Source organism: Anolis carolinensis, chromosome 4 (assembly GCF_035594765.1).
Source record: "Anolis carolinensis isolate JA03-04 chromosome 4, rAnoCar3.1.pri, whole genome shotgun sequence".
Classification (NCBI taxonomy): Eukaryota; Metazoa; Chordata; class Lepidosauria; order Squamata; family Dactyloidae; genus Anolis; species Anolis carolinensis.
In genome coordinates, this window is record NC_085844.1 from 205,383,229 (window position 1) to 205,404,228 (window position 21,000).

The 21,000-nt window shown below is 38.1% G+C and overlaps 1 protein-coding gene across 1 annotated transcript in view; it reads left to right on the forward strand.

Annotated features, from left to right (window-relative positions):
- Positions 1-19,818, forward strand: part of rap1a (RAP1A, member of RAS oncogene family) — a 123,888-nt gene extending 104,070 nt beyond the window's left edge. Inside the window, exons 5-9 of the mRNA XM_062978656.1 lie at positions 29-85; positions 1,283-1,423; positions 8,591-8,734; positions 14,940-15,055; positions 19,087-19,818. Of these exons, the coding sequence (XP_062834726.1) occupies positions 29-85; positions 1,283-1,423; positions 8,591-8,734; positions 14,940-15,026 (429 nt within the window). The 3' untranslated portion in view covers positions 15,027-15,055; positions 19,087-19,818. The remainder of the gene's footprint in view (positions 1-28; positions 86-1,282; positions 1,424-8,590; positions 8,735-14,939; positions 15,056-19,086) is intronic.
- Positions 19,819-21,000: the final 1,182 nt, after the last annotated feature.

A 21,000-nucleotide genomic window follows, 5' to 3' on the forward strand; every position in this document is an offset into this window, starting at 1 on the left:
TCTTTTTTTCCCCTTTTGGTTCTTTCAGCAAGTGGAAGTAGATTGTCAACAGTGTATGCTTGAAATCCTCGATACAGCAGGGACGGTAAGTGAGATCTCTCTGGAAATCCAAAATTCTTAATCATTGAATTGAAGGACCTTAAAATCATCACAAATTATTTTTAAACTGTAAGCTTATATGAGACACACCTATTTATCTTTATTTGAGGCATATTATTATATGAAATACTTCTTATATTTCTTTTCATCATGCCACACAAACAACATACAATAAGATTTGTTGCTTTGTTTTCTTCAGTGTTGATTAAACTGTACAATTTTTATTAGAAATGGACAGCATAATTTTATTTTAATTTGGGGTCCAAATACAGAGTTTCAGTGTGATTATTACTTTGCATTAGAACTTGAAGCAAAACTTTAAAATGCTTCATAATGGTGGCAGCCAATGTTGTTGGTTTATACCTGACAGTGAAAGCATGGGTTAAAGTGAAAAATGTGTGCACTACTGAATAAATTTTAAAATTGTTTGACACAGTGGCCACATAAAAGGGAAATTATATCCTATTGAGTATTTTTCTTGTCTGTGTCGCCCAAGCCACATCTTTCTGGCCCCCAGCACAGACCCCACAACCCAATTATAGCTCTACTCTAGGTGCAAGACAGAAATTGCCCTCCTGGCACAATTGCACAAGTGAACTTTTGGACCTCCAGGTGCTGTTTGGGGGTGCTGCTTTGATGAGTCGAAGACAGAACTGTAGTTGAGCACCATCTGCAGAAACACAGATTTCATGCTCATATCTTAAAACCTGCAGAGATTCTAGATATTCTCAAAAGTTTTCCTTAACTTCTTCCTGATACAAAGGCTAAATTACATCTGATTTTACAACTGGTTTCACCAGTTGAATCTAGTAAGTATCCACTTCTTCCCACAGTATGGGACACGAATACACAGTTGTCTGATCACGTGTGCACTGCTCATGAGAGGCATATGGAAGAGGGAGATAGGTGGATGAGGAAAAAGGGGTCTAATATGTTCATAAAAGCAATTATGAGGCACAAATAACTTTCTATATACACACATTTTATTCTTTAATGTAGTATTTAAAATTAAATTCATAGGCTTCTCTGAATATTTACAAGAGCAGTGAATAGAATTTGTGACCTTTTTTGGTCTCTGCTAAAAACTGAGTCTGTCTTACTCTGTATTGCTCAGTATATACTAAACAGCTAATTATATTTAACAGCTAATAATATCTGTTTGCATATCTGTTTTTGATTACAGGAGCAATTTACAGCAATGAGGGATCTCTATATGAAGAATGGTCAGGGGTTTGCACTAGTATATTCTATTACAGCACAGTCCACGTTCAATGACTTACAGGACCTGAGGGAACAGATCTTACGGGTCAAGGACACTGAAGATGTAAGTAAATGGGTTTTTTGCTTCGTGTCTAACTAAAGAAGTCATTATCTGTATTTGTTCAGTGACTAAATGACTGAAAGGACACTGTTCAAAAATGATTGGTATGATATAATAAAATTTTCTTGCTAAGATATTTGAGAAAGCCTTCCTTTCTTCACATAGACATTTCTAGAGAATTAGTCACAAATGGCCCATATTCTGAACTAAGATTGAACTCTAGAGAAGTTCAAATTCCAAAAGAAGTAAGATTTTTATGAGCACGAGACAGCTTACAAGCTGACATTCAAGCTAAATTTCCTCTGTCCCCAAATAGCGCTTCTCACTAGAATAGCTAACCATGTTGTCAGATATTTTGAAGGCTCAGTAGCTTCCTTTATAACTTCCTGCTAAAGACAGGTTTGGAGGCCCTTTAGTAGACATGGTCTAAATTGAAATAGTAATCTAGTGCTTCTCAAATTTCTCAAAAATATATTTTTAAAAGGACTGCTGAAAGGTTTTTGTTATTTAAATGTTGTCAAGCTGCTGATGTGCACAAATCCTAGACTGTGACTCTTCATTATGTCACCTGCTATTCTCAACATTATAAAATATTTTTTCAGAAAGCCTGGTCACCTAGTTTCCTGTTCATGGTTTGTGGAGAAAAGCACTTTGATTTTATGACTTAATGGTGCACTTTTAAATTCAAGTACATGAAATGTAAAGTGTTTGTGTTGACTTATTAATGTTTCCACAAACAAAAGCTTTTCATATACTTGATTGCCTGCAACAAAGAATCAGATTGCTGTGTGGTCTTTGGATAACCACTTTATGTAGCAAATTTTAGACACTGAAATTTTTTTGCTGATAGGAGTTGGAATAATGCATTTTAGAAATGTGTCTTCATGTGTTCATAGATATAAAAAAAAACCCTTGATATATATTTTATATTTTTCTTCCAAATCGATTCCCATTCTTCATATCTGATTGGTCTTCCAATATCTCAGGCCCATTGCACCATGCTTTCCTTAATTTGCTCTGTCTCAGTGTTCCACTCCAGACGTTTCTTGTAAATTTTTGTGATTGTCTTGTTTTCGGACTCCAGAATTTTTTCCCATATAAAATATACATATGCCACTGATTTAAAAGAAAACCAATACAAAATTATATATAGATGGTATATTACTCTGAAGAAACTAGGCATTACAATAAAAATATCCAAACAAAATGTTGGAAGTGTCAAGAGCATGAAGGCAAATTCTACCACATGTGGTGATCCTGTCCCAAACTAAAGAAATACTGGAGAGAAATCCACAAAGAATGTGTAAAGATAATGAAAGAGGAATTTCAAATGAGACCAGAATTATATCTACTGGGCCTAATTAACTCAAAGTTAGACACAAATGGGGTAAGATCTTAAACTACCTGGTTATAGGTGCCAGGACTGTCTTTGCTAAAATATGGAGACTGAATCAGATCCCCTCAGTTGATCAATGGATATTAAAGATATGGGAAATAAAGAACATGGACAAACTGACTTTTTGATGAAGACACACCATGGAAAACCAATCAAAGAAACAGACTGGTCAACATTTGAAGAATATATAAGAAAAAGACGGATACAGACAGAGGAAACTGCATAAGAAAAATAAGAAATAGTCATCCTAAGCAATACAAAATGACGTCATATCTGCAATAGGTCTCTCCCCCCCGAGTTTACAACTATTCTTTTTCATTCAGTAATTTGCACCACCAGTAGATCGCACTCTACCACCCATAAACCTGATCGATCCCACAGATCCTCTCTCCTCTCCCTCTTTCCTTTCCTCTTGTATTCACCCTTCCCCATCCCCTCCACTCCCCCATCCCCCCCCCCCACTGTGACTCCCCCGATTTTATAACTGTAACAAAAAATCACCAATAAAAAATAAAAAATACCTTGAAACTTCACCGGTCCCTGCCCTGATTTAGTAACTTTCATCCAACTGTGGTGAATGGGGAAAAAATGAAAATGCATTGGGAAGAAGAAAAACCCTGTCCCTTCATCTTCTACCATGGTCACACTGAGACACACAGTCTCCTGCCCCATATTTCAGGAGCTAACAACTTGTTATCATTTGCCCTGGCCAGAAGGGATGGAAAATGGGTGTTATAGTCTAATAACATATGCAATCACCAGAGCCAGATCTATATAGAGAACATGGAACATTGCAGGGAACCTAATCTAAGTCATATGTGGAGTTTGTTTCCAAAAGGTACCAAATCCATGTGAACAAATTTTACAGGAAATGGAAAAAAACATGCTGAGGATGTTTTTGTCATTCTTATGCTATAAAATACATTTCCCAAACCTTTTCCACATTCGGGTTCCTTTCAATTCCTCTTTAAGCCCTTACAATTTTATATTCTGTTCAATGTTATGTTTAGAAATAGTTCCTTTGTAAAATGCAAAACTTCTTATATGACTCATAGGGTATTTTTCCTCTTATGAATTAAAGCTATACTGAGTTGCTCATCTTGATGGAAGTTCTAGATGTGAGAACAGAGGGCGAAAACTTGCTGTGTGCATTTCACATCAACCCACAACAATCTCCTTACGTTGCATGCAAAAATTCTGCCAGTTGGCAGGACCGAGTTGCCATGCTGCATAGTATTTGAGCTTCTCAACAGGGGTCCTGGCCCTGATAGAATAGGTTTGCATTCCATCACACAGCAGTTAAACAGGCATGGTACCATAATCACTTCTGATCACGGTGTAATCCAAGCTGATAGGCTTTATCTTGCATTATCAGTTCCTTGGCATCATTCATGCTGTAGGCTGTCTTATGAATGGCTGTTAACAGCATCTGTTGGGGATAGCCCTACTCAGGAAGGTCAAATGCCCATCTCTAGCATCATGTTTCTAACACCATTTACGAATGGAACCTCGCACCATGTAAACTCCCATGTTTTTCAATGAGCTTGGAAAAGTTACTTTTTGGACTACAACACCTGACTCCTCCAGTGGATGAGGGGGTGTGGAGGACAGTAATCTAAATTAAGTTATTCAAGCTCTGGGTTTTTGTGCACCATGTTTTAGTACAATGTAGTTACTGAGGCTGCAGTTGGAAGCAAAAGACCATCACATAGAAAAGAGAGCTTTTCTAACTTCTCTTCCTTCTGTCATTCTTCAATTTGAAAATGCTATGCCTTTCTCTTCATGGATTCAGAAATCGCTTATAAATTTTCTCTTGCAGGGAAAAGATTTTAAAAAGACTTTCTCTCACTTGAACTGATCTCAATGACTGCATTTACATGTTGCCTCATTCAGCAGTTTGTTGCTGTTGTTCATTTCTTTAGTAGACTTGAGTCTTTGGCGATATGATAGGAATGCAAATTTCTAATTAAATACATCTGTAATCTGTGATAAAAAATATATGTAATAATAATCAAAATACTGGGCTGTTTAATCCATCACAAGTGGCTCTTCACAGATGCTGCCGAGGTGGTTGTACTGAATATAAGGCCAGTGCCCTGATCAATTATTGTCCCAACCATGGGGTGCTTATTCAATTTCAGATTGAAATAGATAAGGTCTGTTTCTTCTACTTCAGACTCTTTATCAAATGGCAGGTGATTTCAGAAAACCAAAATTTGGAAACAGTGTTTCTGTCTAGTTCATAATGTGGGCTACTGCTCCCATTATTTCACACCTTTATTCAGACTTGTACAGAATCCAACAATTTCTGGAGTTCCACGTTCCACATTCCTGTCCTTGCCTCTGGTATTTAATAACTACTTCATGAGGGCCTTGACTTACTAAATGAGAAGATAGCTGAAGTGGAGACCCAATATCCTAAAGGCACTAAACACAATCTAGTTTTGGAAGCTAAGCAGAGTCAGTTCTGGTTAGTATATGGACAGGTGACCAGCAACAAATGCCAGATACTCTCTAGGCTGTATTTCAGATGAAGGTACTGGTAAGAGCTCTGAGTATTCCTTGCCTAAGAAAACCTTACGAAATGCATGATATCACCATAATCAACAGAGGACTCAAAGGCAGATACACACAGAGACCTGAACTTGAATAGGGAGTGCTTGTTAATCGCAGTTTAGCTTCATCTGTGAGATTATTTAGCTTTTCTGTAATACAGGGTGTTTGAAAAAGAACTCCCTATTTTTAAGTATAATTACATTAAAACTAGGAGTTCTTTTCCAAACACCCTGTACCTTTGGTAATATAATTGGTTCAACTAGCTACACTTTTAAAAAATTAAAGTCAAAGTGATGTTTGTTTAAATAGGGGATATTTTCTTAACAAAACGTTTGGAATCGGATCTAATTTTCAGTATTTAGTCCACAGCTATGTCATAGAACCAGTGCTTGAAATGACACTTGTATCATTTGATGAATCAGACAAATCAGTTCTTCCTCTGAATCTGATTGGTTAGTTTTTGTCATTTTGCAGATCCCAGTGTTCTGAATACTTTTCTTAATGGACTAACTGGTCCAAAAATTACAGCACCAATGGTCCCACCACCACCCCCGTTATTGGGCATGCTCAGATAACTCTTGAATTAGTGCAGAATCTCCTCATAAGCCACAAAATAAAAACTTTGGATCTTAGTAGAAGTAAAGACTTTCTATACCAAGCTAGGTATCACACAGAGGATTAGAGATCACGGACACGGGCAACTATAATTAAGGCAGGGCAGACCTTTCCCCAACCCTAGAAGATCCCAGTCCTGTGCCTCCAATATGATAGCATGACAATGATGGATATGTGTTAGAGAGAAGTGAACACTATTTTGTCTTTAAACTTTCTTTTGAATTAAAGCTGCCACCAACCTAATAGGTTTTAGGAATTTTCCAAGGTATTTGAGGTAAACTGCTCCCACTCCTGCCAACACTGCTTTCACCCCTGGCTCCCAAACAACTGTTTATAAGAGGTTTTTCTGTAGTAACTGGATGTTACTAATGTTGGAACTATCACAAAGGCTTGACGATGGAATGATGTGCTGTAGAGACCTTTTGACCGTTAAATAGAATAAGATTTATTTATTTTAAAACAGACAACTAACCACTCCTGAGAGGTACAAAAAAAGTGATTTGTTACAAAAGCACTTCAGCTTGAATTGGCTGCTTGTTCAGTTCTCTTCACTTTGTTCTAGACCAGTGATGGCCAACCTATGACACGCGTGTCAGCACTGACACGCCTAGCCATTTTTGCTGACACGCTGCCGCCTGCAGATTGATTGGATGCCTATGTCTTTTGTGGCCAAATTTGGTGTGATTTGGTCCAGTGGTTTTGTTGTTTACTCTATGGGAATTATGATATATATATAAAAATTCTATTATTATTCTATTATTATTGTAGTATATTATCATATTATTACTATTATATTATTCATTATTCATGACTACATTGAAACTAAAATAGAGAGAAATCAGTGTGGAAGCTGCAAGAGGTACCATAGATCGTTGTACATGGAAATAAGGGTAGTAAATAGTTTTTGATTTATTAAATACAGTTATATATTACAATTATACATTTTTGTTATTTAAATTATACATATTGTGAAATTATGGGTTTTTTTTCTCGAAGTGACACACCACCCAAGTCATGCTAGGTTTTTTGGTGAATTTTGACACACCAAGCGCAAAAGCTTGCCCATCATTGTTCTAGACAGATCTAAATAAACCGATCTAACTGTTATTAACAGAACCCTCGCTCTATTTCAGAGAATAGTGACGAGATTGACTAATCTATCTAGTTAGCCCCCTGGGTTCTTAACTAACTCTACCTTAGAGTTCTTCCTATTAACTAACCCGGCCTGGAGAGTCAATCTCTTGTGCTAACTCTCACCAGAAATCAAACTGCTGTCTGACCTTTTCCTGTCAACTCACAGCACTCCACTCTCTCCCTGTAAACCCAGTTTTTAAACCTTACACCTTCACACACCAGCTCTCTCAGACCTCTCCACTGCCCACTTTCTCCTCTTCTCTCCCTCTCGGCCCCTCCCCACTCCTCTGGCCAATCCTAGGAGTCTCCTAACTCCTCCCCTTTTTCAACCTTCCTCACTCAAGATGACTGCCAGGGAGGCATTGCTGCATTACAAAATATGTAAATATAGGGCAGATCTCTAAGAGGTTGAGTGAACAGAGATCTTTTGGACAACAACTTTCAACATCCCCAGTCAGCATCCTGATTTAAAGATTCTGAGAGCTACAGTTCTCTGAAATTAACTTTACCAAGATTTGTTTCAAGTTGCTATTTAAAGGCTGTCCTTTTTTATGTTGGTTCTGAAAATTCAATCTAAACTACCCAAAATGGGGAGGACTGGGAGAATCTATTGACAAAAATGTGTGTACTTGATCCCTAGCATTTCATGATTCAGCTGTTCCATTTCTAGAATAGGGAAGGAGGCATTTAATGCCTAAGCACGTCAAACCATTGAAGCCGAAACATACATCATAATTCTTAGGAAGTGATGTAAATCCTGATGTCTAAATTTAAAACTGTATAGAAAGATAGCTACTGTCTGTTTTAGGATTTGAAATGTCAACTCTTCATGTTTGCAGAAACTAGCATTAGGAAAGTGCTTGAGAAAATAAATGGCATATCCATGAACTTTCCAAACCATGCTTTCTCCATTTGTCTGATAGTTGCCATGAGCCTGTTTAATTGTCAATGCGATGTAGCCATGGTAATGACAGTGTGCAAAATTATTTGTTTGCTTCCTTTCTTGCAGACACCTAATATATAATCCAGCCCTGAGCCATGAAATGTACTTTGAAGTTTTACTTTCCAGGAAATATCAGCATTTTGTCCACTGTAGATCTTGATTATTATTTTTAATCAACATATTTCCCCCCACATATCTAAGTAGTTGACATTTAATGGAGCAGTCAGTGCATTATGTATTGCAGTTTCAAAGTCAATAAAGATGCTCTTTTGAAGCTTTCCATCTCATAAATTAGCATTTCTTTCTTTTTAGCTTCTTGCATGTGTTGATCCATATGATGCCAATCAGTTATATTAAGCTAGTTTGAAACAAGGAATCAGTGGGAAATAAAATTGTTTTGGTGTAACATGAAAATGTGTACTGACTGCTACCTGTTAGCCTCTGGCAAGAATTCTGTTATTTTTTAAAGTTGGGCACATGGTTTTGAATGTCATTTACCCATAATTCTCTCATGGTCTCTCCACAGGTTCCTATGATTCTGGTTGGCAATAAATGTGATCTGGAAGATGAGCGTGTAGTTGGCAAAGAACAAGGACAGAACTTAGCAAGACAGTGGTGTAACTGTGCCTTTCTAGAGTCATCTGCAAAGTCTAAAATCAATGTTAATGAGGTAACTATTGAGTGATTTTTCATGAAGCAGCATGGATATTGCATTTGTAGTTTTGAGTTCGTAAGTATTCGTGTACAGTGCTCCCTCACTACTTCACAGTTCAGTTTTCGTGCCCTCGCTGTTTTGCGTTTTTTAATAAGCACTAAAATAATTGTATAAATCATAAAATAATATTATAAATCCCTCTTTTCGCTTACTTCCTAAGGAGAAGCCTAAGGAAGGAAGGAAGGAGAAGCCAAAGGGAAAGAAAAGGAGGCTGAAGCAGCTTTGTTTTCGCCTCGCAAGGCATGCACGTGCTTGAGAGGCGAGGAGGGGACAGAGACACTACTTTCCAGGGAGATTGTAAACAATACAAATATAGCGTCCCTACTTTGAGGATTTTCACTTTGCACAGGTGGTCCTGGAACGTAACCCCTGCAATAAGTGAGAGAACACAGTACTTCTATTTCATTGGCACCTTTCAGAAGCCTGTGTTGGTAGATGTGTCCTAAAGCACTGCTTCTGACCCAAATGGGGTCCCCTTAGCTCAGAATTGGGGTCCCCAAAAATTGGCCATAGTAAACATTTTCTGAATGTCACCTAATGGCTGTTTTAGACATTTCACGAATCTGTTGTCTAGTGTTTGCAGTGGAGTCTGCAGTCGATGCTTCAGCTTTGCTTCATAAAATGTAAAATCAGCCTGTTCAGTAAGCTTTGCAAATGCTGATTTGTTATCAGTACAGTGTTCCCTCACTTATCGTGGGGGTTAGGTTCCAGGACCACCCGCAACAAGTGGAAATCCGTAAAGTAGGGACACTATATATTTATACATTATTTTAATAGTTATACACTATTTTAAGTCTTTATCAACCAATTGTATGTTGATAAATCGCCTCCTTCTCCTCCCTTTGCCGCTTGAGCTCCTTTTCTCTCCCCTTGGTTTCTCTTTCCTCCCTTCCTTAGGCTGTAAATTGTAATTTTTAATGATTTATAATATTCTTTTAGAGTTTATTGAAAAACCGCAAAACAGCGAATCCACAAAAAGCGAACCGCGAATTAGGGAGGGAACACTGTAGATGTCTTATTTTGATACCTGTTTTATATACCTATATAACGCGGTCACATAAAAATTTCTCTGGCTGAAAGGAGTTGCGAGTGGGAAATTTTAAGAAGCCCTGTTCTAAAGGATGCTGTTCACATTACAATTATTGCTGTTTTTAATTGCAGAATTGCAACACAATTTATTGAAAAATTATTGTCACATTTTATAAAATATGAAATTTGCTAACAGGTAAAATGACCAGAACAAACCCATATTATAGGCTTTCTATACTCCTTTGTCCTATCTGACAGTTTTTGTTGCATTAGATGTGAGGCTTAGAAGAAAGATAAATTTCTTAGCTGAGAAGTCTTCACTTAGCATAGCCTGACTGCTGATTTTATAGTGGAGCTGAAGACAGATAGATGTAAATGGCCTTTTGTTTCATTTGCTTGTGAGAATTCTGTGTAAATCAGTGTGCCATGTACTGTGTTGTAATCTTGATAGACCAAGTTAACTACTGACTATGCAAATTCATTGGTCCTAAATGAAAGAAAGAACCAATCCAATAGACATTGTAGCACAATCTGAACTTAAAAAATATTTTAGGACTATCATTGAGAATTGAGGGATTTAAATTCTTTTTAAAAAATTTAAACCAACAACTTCCTTGTGTTTTACAAAATCAGGATCTAAAGATGAGAATTCAAGTAGCAAAGGTCAAACTAGGATATTTGTTTATTTGAATCAAAAGAGGCTGGTACTTAATGCAGATTTAAAGCAATGAATATAGAAGTGCTATTTGCCCACAGTGACATTACCACACCTGAAAGAGGTGTAGATTGTGCCAGTGATTACTTCAAGTACCTATAAGAAAAAACACAGAAATCTACATACAATTTCTTGAAGAGTAGCTATGTTATCCCTATATTGAATCTATGTCTCCTCCACCCCGTTTTGGTTCTTTTTTTTTTTAACTAAATTAAAATTAAATAAAAAATAGCCCCTGCTCGTTGCCGACCTAGCAACCCAAAAGATAGTTGCATCTATCAAGTAGGAATAAGGTACCACTTATAAAAGTGTGGAGGCATGTTTAACTAATTTACGACCTGGAATGAGGAAGTGCCGTCAGAGTGGATGATGAAGCAGCTGCTCCCCCCTGTGGCCAGAATCGAACATCCCCTCAGGAGAAGGTTAAATTACCTCTGCGTCTGTCTCTGTCTCAGTCTCTGTTTGATGTGTTTATGGGCATTGAATGTTTGCCCTATGTGTGTATAATGTGATCCGCCCTGAGTCCCCTTCGGGGTGAGAAGGGCGGAATATAAATACTGTAAATAAATAAATAAATGCAGTCCTGAACAGATCTTTTGATATGGCTGTGCTAGTCTGTGATTGCACAGCTAATAAAGATGACCTTATTACCTCTGGGTTTTCTTTATTGCCTTGCGTTTTGGAAGCAACAACTAATGCTTACTTGTAATTTTCATTTTTTTGTAATCTAAATGGTTTCAAAATGATCTAACGTCATGGTTTCATTGATTTTGTTGAGCAAGAGCCAATAGGGAAAACAACAGTAGAAACAAAAAGAAAGAAAAGAAAAAAAGAAATGCATAGGTTGTCCTGGCAGACTCTTTGAAAAGGTCAGAAGTGGCTCTTGCAATAGGAACCCCATCCCCATCCTCCAACATTTGGGTTCAAATGCCTCTGATGAGAATCCATGCCAAAATGGGTATTTAAAAACCGCTTTGGCATAAATTTGCATCCCCACAAGCCCCCCAAAAAACCAGGCTTTCGGGGGGGGGGGGGGGAGAGTGGCTGCATGTCATCCCAAAGCTCCCCAAATGTACCCCTAAAGTTAAACTTACCTGGCTGCTGTAATGTTCCTCCTCACACCCTTCTGGTGTGATGGAATGATGCACTAGAAGGGTGTGTGTGTGTGTGTGGAGGAATGTTATTGTCATGCCAGGAGGGTGTGAGGAGGAATGTTATCATGGCCAGGTAAGTTTAACTTTATGTTTAGGGGTACATTTGGGGTTTGGGGGGAGGGGTGGGTGCTTCTGGAACCCGAAAAACTGAGATGGCTGTGTGGACTGGGCCTGGGAATCACGTGATGCAGTCCTCAGGCCAATCCACACAGCGCCCAAACCTGGTACGACCCGGAGCTTACCATTAGATCCAGATCTTACCAGATGTTTAATTAATTTGGAACAAACCAGGATCTATCTAAGACAGGGTGAGAATCATTCAGCTTTCCTGATTTTAGATAGTATCTTCCAGCAACCCTAAACAGTGTGGCCAATGGTGAGAGATCCTGAGAGTTGCAGTTCAACATCTGGATGAGTGTGTCCTTACTATCTCTATTCCAAGGCCATTAATGCATTGCTTTGAGAGATTGCACTACAGTTTATTCTGGAAAAAGGGACTTGCTAGGAGATTTTGAATTTATTTACAATGAGCATTAGTTTCTGCAATTGTCAAATGGGAATAATGACCTAATTGTAGCTACCCTGCCAGAAATCCAGAAATGTAGTTGGTGCTGCTCCTACTGGATCCACAAGTTCCAATCTAGTGTTGTAGATAATTAGGTAAAGTGAGGTAGAGGAAACACCTATGGCAACTAGGTCTCTGTGTTTATACAACTGGAGAGGCTAAAACAGAGCATCTTGTCCGCATTAAGAAATATGATGCACACTTCATATGACTATGGGTTTTTCCATGCTAACACAAAGAAACAAAACCTTTTGCAACAGAACTCCTCCCATGGTGCCTACAATTGCCAGTATGTGCTGTTCCTCCTTCCATTCATACAATCTCATATGTGCTTATGTGCTTTCCATTTGCCTTATGGTGACCCCTATGAATTAATTATGCTTAATTTTTTATAACAGGGAAATGTGAAAATAAAGAAAACAGTACGATGTGTCAGACAGTTTGGCAACTTGGCCAGTTATTCAGCTCTCATAACATTGTAGCAGTTTGGCTAATTATTATTTGCATCATTTCAGTGCCTTTGCTCACCTTAAAACTTTAGATGTTGTGAGACCTGGTGTGGACAAATCTTTTTAAAGGAATGGTGTTCTAGAAATCCTTTGTGTAAACCAACGGTGTCCAACCTTTGGTCCTCCAGGTGTTTTGAACTTCAACTCCCAGAATTGCTGAACATTAGACAGGCTGGCTAGGGCTTCTGGGAGTTAAAGCCCCAAACACCTAGAGGAACAAAGATTGGAAACCACAGTTATAAATGGAATTATAAAAGGAATTCCCATTCACCACCGTAACTGTGAGGAGGAGGAATGGCCAAGCAACCCGGTATGAACATTGGGTATTGAACCATACAATTCCCTTTGAATTGTTGTTGATTTAAAAAAGAAAAAAGAAAAGAAAACAACAGTAACAACAACAGTATTACCTTCTCTTAGAAATTAAATGTAGCTGTTATTATTGAGAATACCTCCTGAATAGTCCAGGACAACCAAATATTATCTGTTGGGTTCTTTAACCAAATAAACCTTGAGAAATACAGCAACAAATACCACAGTCATCTCCAACTTTTCCTGTGTCTGGAGGAATCCTATGTCAGGCTAACACAATAGTTGTAAAGCACTTCAGTGGCTTAGTTATAAGGCCCTTATTGTTACCATAAACATAACTTTGAATGCATAATTAATTATAAAGTATTAGGTGTTTTCGTCTTTTTCAGGAAAAGGATGTTAGATGCCTTTTTTCTGCATAGATAACCCAAATTTGTACTCACTTCCCTGCAGTACTGTCTTCAACTTCCAAGCCCTGCTGAGCATCTAGGAAGGAGTTAGACTGACCTTATCAGAGTACAAAGGATGTGTTTTGCCTTGGGCTGACAGCATAAAATCATGTAATTGTAAACCTGGTGGAGAGGGAGTGTGGGAAACCTAAATGCTGCTATAGACTGTTATTGTAGAGAGTGAAAGAGATGCTGGCTTTATCATGCTTTTAGAAAATGCTTTGCTGTGCTTCTTTCCCTGCCCCTCCAAGATAATATCTAGGCAGTATCCAGTTTCTAGGTTTTGCAGTTCATAGATGGAAACGCTGTAGACATAGAGCTTGTTGGAATTCATGAATCATATTAGAAATTGGCCAGAGGTTGGGGGTTTTTTTAGGGGGAGGGGAGAAGAGTTAGTCAAGAGAGGTTTTCCATGAAGCTAAGCATTTTATTTGTGTTGCTCTAAAGCTGGTGTCACCCAAAGAGAGGATACTTGCTCTTGATTTAGTGTTACACTGCACAAGACTCCTTAATGTTTTAATCTATCCAGGCTACAGCTGAAGTAGGAACTATAAAATACAATGTGGGGTTTTTTTGGTAACTGGATGTTTAAATTTAGGCATGAGGAAGCTACATACACTCTTTGATCTTCTTGATTGTCATAATTAGTTGTCGGACTTTTATTGATAGCTAGAAAATCTTTACTCGTGAGTCCAGAAAGAGTAACTTTTTCAGATCTTAGAGGTAATTGCAGTTAATACGTTAGATTACAATAGTAACTTAACAAAAAATAATTACTTTTAAAAGTGCATTTCTAAGTGTTGAATAAGACAAACAGAAAAGAAAAAGGCTTGCAAACAATAATTTAAAATTTTGCCATCCTGGTGGTACAATATAGATAGTTGTGCAGTGTTGTGATTGCTAGCTATTCTCCTATTAGTTTTTGAACTAGTTCCTGAGAAGTGGTTTTCATCCAGTACAGTGCTGTTGCTTTTTGCTTCCAGAATATTTCATACTTTTCTGATGAAACCACTTTAAGATGGGACTTGAGTGTCCATTTGTTGGGAGTGCTTTGATTATGTATGGCAGGATGGGATTGGACTGGATGACCCTTGTGGCCTCTTCTAGCTCTATTATTCTAGTTGAGGAAGCCCTGGTAGAGAATCAAAACTCTGTGAAACATCAATAAATTGCCCTGTAATCTTGTTGCAGCAAGAGGCCGCTGTGCTTCATCCTTTTCTTAAGGTCAAGAAGTTTCCAAGAGGATTTCACCTTTCTTCTTTGCTCCTTCCAGCCATTCCATTTATTGCTAACCTGATATGTAAAAAAAACAAAAAACAAACACACACGCAAAGCTTTTAAGCTGTAGAATTGTACAGGAGGTTAGTGTTCTCTGATACCTGCTTCTCTCAATGCCCGGGATACTTTTCCCCCTCTTTCTTTTACAGATCTTTTATGATCTCGTCAGACAGATAAATAGAAAAACACCAGTGGAAAAGAAGAAGCCGAAAAAGAAAACATGTCTGCTGCTCTAGACCCACTGAATGCAGCAGCTCTGAGCCAGGTAAGCAGACATAAGTCTCCTTCTACAAACTCTCTTACTCCCTGGCAAACTCATCCGGCTTTCCTGTGGCATGTTGGTACCAAGATTTTTCCCTGCAGCAACACAGTGGGATGAAAGGATGATCAAAGTGGGCTTGAACACTGCCTAGATTCCCTTAGCAAAGGAATGAGAAATTGCCGAACACTCCACGTTTTGGGTACATGCTATAAATAATCTTCCTGTATAAGTTGGCCAAGTATTCTCTATGCTTCAGTGGTTCTTTAAAAAGCTGTACAAAAGAGTGTCCTTTTTCCCCCTCTAGTTTTGAAGCCTAGACTCGCATATCTCCTGTGCTGTAATTTGTTCTTTTCTCCCTTTGCCTCATTGCTTCTTTGCCAATTTCTTCTTTTCAAGAAGGAAATCAGTCATCAGTACACAAAACTACAGTGGCTGTATTTGCTGTTGTCTGTGGCTGGATCTACACTGCTCTATATTCCAGGATCGGATCTCAGGTTATCTGCTTTGAATTGGACTATATCAGTATACACTGCCAAATAATCTGGGATAAGCAGATGATCTGAGATCAGATCCTGGGATATAGGGCAGTGTAGATCCAGCCTGAATTAAATGTAGCAGTATCTAGACTGAACTCTTGCTTTATTGCAACTTAACATTTAGTCATGACTTTGCGCCATGACGAATGTAAAAGGATAAAAATCTGCCACAAAGGCTTCCTATCCTTTGATCCATCTTGTCAACTGGATCAGACAATACTATGGATGCGCTACAACTTATGCATGCATAATATGCTTACCTTGTTCCTTTACCTTCTCAACACAGCAGTCTGCCTCTTTAAAATAGATATAACACTTCCTTTCCTAGGGTCAGACCTTTGTTCCATTTAGTTCACCATTGTTTTTCAAAACTTCTAGTTGTTCTTCGGGCTTCAGAAACAGTAAATCGAACTTGGAAACATCTAAGGGCAAAGTGTGTGCTCTATTATTGTATTGTGGTCCCTCAAGTAATGTGGAATTATCAAGTCTTGATTTCACCAAGTTTCCCTAAGTCTCAGATGCATTTTGTCTTGTCCTTGTATTGTACCGGATTAAAGCACTTGCATTTTCTTCCCATCTAGAAATTAACACACACTATACCCACTTTACATAATTCCTTAAGCTTTTCACCATCGAATAAATTATGTTTAGGTGGTGTTTATTTCCAGTTTTTCTTGTGGTAGCAGTCTGCAAACCTTAAAATGAGTGAGGTACATGTTTTCTTGCAACCAGTCTCAAAATGTGACAATGCTACTTTTGTTGGGGTTGTTGAATCCCATGAATTGTGATGTTTCTCCCCCAAGCTATATTACATTGTCATGGCTTAAATAGCACATTGTTCACACTTGAGGGAAAATATGGTATTAAGTCACCTTTGAAAGAACTGTGATATTCAGTGACTTCATTTTTTCTGTTCTGTAGGTAAAAGGTTGCACTTACTATCTAGCCAGTATGTCATCGGTATGCACATACAAGCCTGGCTGCTAGCTCACATTTCCTTTTGAGGTTAAAGTGCCACCTGCTGACTCATTAGTATTTGACAGCTAGTTTTTAACCCATTCATTGCTAACCTTCAGTGTATGCAATCAGAACAAGAAATGCCAGTTTGCCAGTACAGGTCATTCATTCATTCATTAATCTTTTTAATATCCTGTCTTTCTTCCAATATGGGATCCAGGTAGCACACACAATTGTAAAACATTATACAGTCCAAATTCTCAATACAAAAATTAAAATACAGTTAAACTAAATTTTGATTTAAAAGATGTTTTTAAAAAGTTAAAACAGTATTAAAAAGGAATCTAGACAATCTAAGGTTCTCTTCAGTAAAGGTTATATTATGTTCTCTGTAGTTTCCTCTGACAGATATTTGCATACGTATATAGCAAATGCTATCTCCAATTCTTTTTTTTGAGCATGTCATCTCTCTCATTTTGTGTGTACACATTAAACTAAATTGATCTATTGGGGAGAAAGATTAAAGGTCAGAGTATGAAACATTTTTTTGCCCCTAGCTCCTTGGATGCAGCCTAAGATTTTCCCCCCAGGTTAGATCTAATTTAATTCTGCATCGTAAGACTGTTTTAGATTAAGACCTTGTCATTATGCTTTCCAGTATCATTCTATTTCCATCACAATTTCATGTTTTATTTTTTATCAACCCTAATAAAAAGTACGATTGAATTCAGAAGCCTCATAAATTTTAAGCTGATCTATTTATTTTGTTTTATGACTTTAAAATATTGACAAACAAGAAAATTTTAAAGTCAATTATTAGAAAACATATGCAAAAACCCTGATAATGCAGCAGTCCTCACAAGAAAGAAGCAACAGGGGATACGTTGCTGAGAACTGTGTGTGGAAGGAAGATTTGAGGAGAGAATTTCCCCCGCTCTTCTGACCATGAACCTTGCCTCAGCTTGGTTTGACCAGTCACCCTTTCTTTCAGCAATCCTTTGTGCCTCTTCTCAAGGCATTTCAAAGAGTCCTCAACTTTTGGGAAAGTGGTGAAAAGTCCACTGGAAATATAAGATGTCAGTTTATTGTTCATTAAGGCATCTAAGCAAACTAAAATCATTCCATGTAGTTCCTAAAACCCAACTGAAAAAGATGTTGGGGCTAACAAATCTATGACTTACAAGGGAAATAGGAAAAAACTAAGACAAAAAACCCCTGCTTCCTGTGAGAAATAGTTACATCACTTCCTTTTTCTCGATGTTTGATAGTTGATTTTATCATTTGTAATAAACTAATACATTGTATTTATGACTTTTTGTGTATCTTAGTATTTTTTATATGTGTTTATAGATTTCTTCACCGTAATTTATTTTTTCATTCATTCATATTCATAGGTTGGTGGTAGGATTACAGTAATCTTTGCTTAGAACTTAACAACCTAATACTTGTATATAAAGAGTGATTTCCAGATTTCCAGATTTGGAATGCCACCTATATCCATCTCAGTCAGCATCTGAGCAAGTTCTGAAGATAGGCATTCAGTGAATGGATTGTGTGGGAATTAGTAGTTTCTGGTATGCCCTCAGGTCCTTAAACTTAAAGAGCTGTATGGGTTAATGCTGCCATATTTACCCTACTTTAAAAAAAAAAACTCTTGTGCATCTACACTATAGATTTACTGAGTTTGGCATCACTTGATCAGCCATGACTCAATGCTATGGAATCACAAGAACATGTTTTTAGCTTTCTCCGCCAAAGAGTGCTGGTGCTTCACCAAACTACTAATCCCAGGATTCCTAAGCACTAAACCATGGCAGTCAAACTGCCTTAATTGTACAGTGCAGACCACTGAAGGGTCTGGTACTGGATGCGGCCCCTGAGTGCTTACCTCAGGCCCTCCTCATTTTCCCTGTCCTCTCAGCATAAATGCACAGTTGCCCACCACATCCTTATGCAGTAAGGACAGGGGAGGAAGGGACGCAGCAGTTAAGAGCTCTCTAGAGCACTCTCAGCCATCTCCTGTTTCGCTCTCCTCCCGGCATAAGGATGGTGCGAGCAGCCCTGTCCTTATGCTGAGAGGACGGCTCAAGGAAGTCATGAAGCGGCCATCGTCTGTCTCCTCCCGGCATAATACCGAGAGGACAGCCCGAAGATCAAGGGAGGAGGATCCGGACAGTCGCTGCATGTCTTGTTTTCCTCCCGATATAAGAATGGGCGAGCAGCCGCATCCTTATGTCAGGAGGACAACCTGAGGATGACCTGGGCCTGCTCCACCCTCTCCCTGTCCCACCCTCTCACAGACCCACTCCCTCCCAGGCCTGCCCCACCCAGTGTGTGCTAGGCTGCCCTCCCTCCCAGCCTGCCCCTCTCGGTCAAGCCCACAGTGTGGCCCCAAGGCAAAAATTTTTGCCTATACCTGGTGTAGATGCACCCTTAGATTTAGTAAAGTAGCATCTTTTCAGCCATTGCTTGTATATATTTTGCCTTCTGTTCTTCATATGTTATGGGTACTAACTCTTCATTCATTCTTCTTTGTTCCAGGACTACAGGAATGAAGAACTGTTGCCTAATTTGGAAAGTGCCAGCATTCCAGAACTTCAAATAACTACACCATGAATTAGCAACATATCTGAAGAGGCTTCTGTTTTTATATATTATGTGAAGAATTTAGATCTTATAATGGTTTGCACAAAGGTCCCTGGGGAAAAAACAAAACAAAAATGAAATTGCTCTGTGTATATCTCTTGGAAATTAAAGACAATAGTCCTTCTCCTTTGCAATAGTTAACAGATGTGATAATAAATATAATTGACTCTAGTTGTATGATTATACAAAAGAGCATGGATGCATTTCAGATGTTAGATATTGCTACTATAATTTCATATTGACCTCTTACCATAATTTCTTTCCCATCAAGCACTAAATATGGTCAGTCATTAATACTTTATATCTATCATGATAGATATAACTATAAAGATTTTACCCTTTGAATTCACTGTAGCAAATAACTTTCCAAGTCATTGACTTCATTTTATATTTAAAAAGTTACGAATATCATTATTTTCATTCTGCCATTATATTCTAATTAAAATTGTGCATAATGCTTTGGAAAAAATGGGTCTTTTATAGGAAAAAACTGGGGTAACTGATTTCTACAGCTTTGAAAGCTAAAATATATAATATACTAAACCAACTCTAATATTGCTTCTTGTGTTTTACGGTCACAGATTAAATTACAGCTTTTATGAATGATTAAATTTTAGTACATTTTCATTTTGGTTGTGTGTTTCTGTTCCAGGTTGGAGGTTTGGTCTGGGGTATTAACTGAAAGGATGATTTTTAAAATTGAAGTGATGAACACTACTAAGAATACCTTGCATTACTCCCAAATACCTCAGTAACATTTATTTAAGAAAAGTTGCCAGAGAACCATGGCCAAAGAAGTCAAGTGCTGATTTTAAAGTGATTTTTCCTCATAATTTCTGTTGGAAGAGCTTTGTACACTCTTGAGCAGAATGGGACAGTTGTAAATTATAACACATCATATTTTCTAGGCTAAACATATACGCTAACATGGTTAGCTTAATAAAGAGAAATAATCTCGTTTGATACAGTTTTTGTATAGAATACTATTGGGAAGTTAAATGTGTAACCTAGTTACACACTGTTATGTATTCATATCTTCTGATTTATGGTTTGTATATGTGCCTTCAAGTTGCCTGTTGGCTTATAGCAGATCCCTGAATTTCATAAGGTTGTTTTTCAGCAAGGAATACTCACAGATGGCCATGCCAATTCCTTCCTCTGAAGTATAGCCTCCAGAATTTGATATCACTGATCAAAACACATTTTGGTGCCACAGATGTTAGAACTGTTTCTGGGTATACTTAACCGGCTAATTCCAAAAATGGCACTGTTTTTTTGCCTTTCAGATCTAATTTTTGAGATACAGATCATAAGCCATCTACCAGTCTTTATCTGCTCATCCATAGAGAATTATGGTAACCCATATCTAAGAAACTATAGCTTATGTGGTCTAGCCAATGCAGTTTTCTAAACCAGTGCCCCAAATAACCCCAGGAACAGTCTAAAAACCAAGACACTAAGAAACTTTGTGTTAGTGTTGTGCTGAGTATTCATTGACAGTCTCTCATTCAAGTCCTCACCAGGGCTGATTCTGCTTAGCTTCCAAGATCAAACAGAATTTGGTGGCTTTAGGGTATGTGCTTCCCTGTCAATTGGGAAGAAGCTTCCTGACAACCCCTCTCACAAGGAGGAATTTCAGCAAGGGCCCTGCCTGTTACACTGAAGATACATCGCAAGAGATGGCTGTAGGAGCATCAGCACCTGATCAATGGGAACAGAGCCCCCAACAGTCACAGTGCCTGCTGTCTAACAAGTGGGGATCAGGATGGGCTTCACTGGAAAGCACCAAAATTGTGGTGCTTATGCATT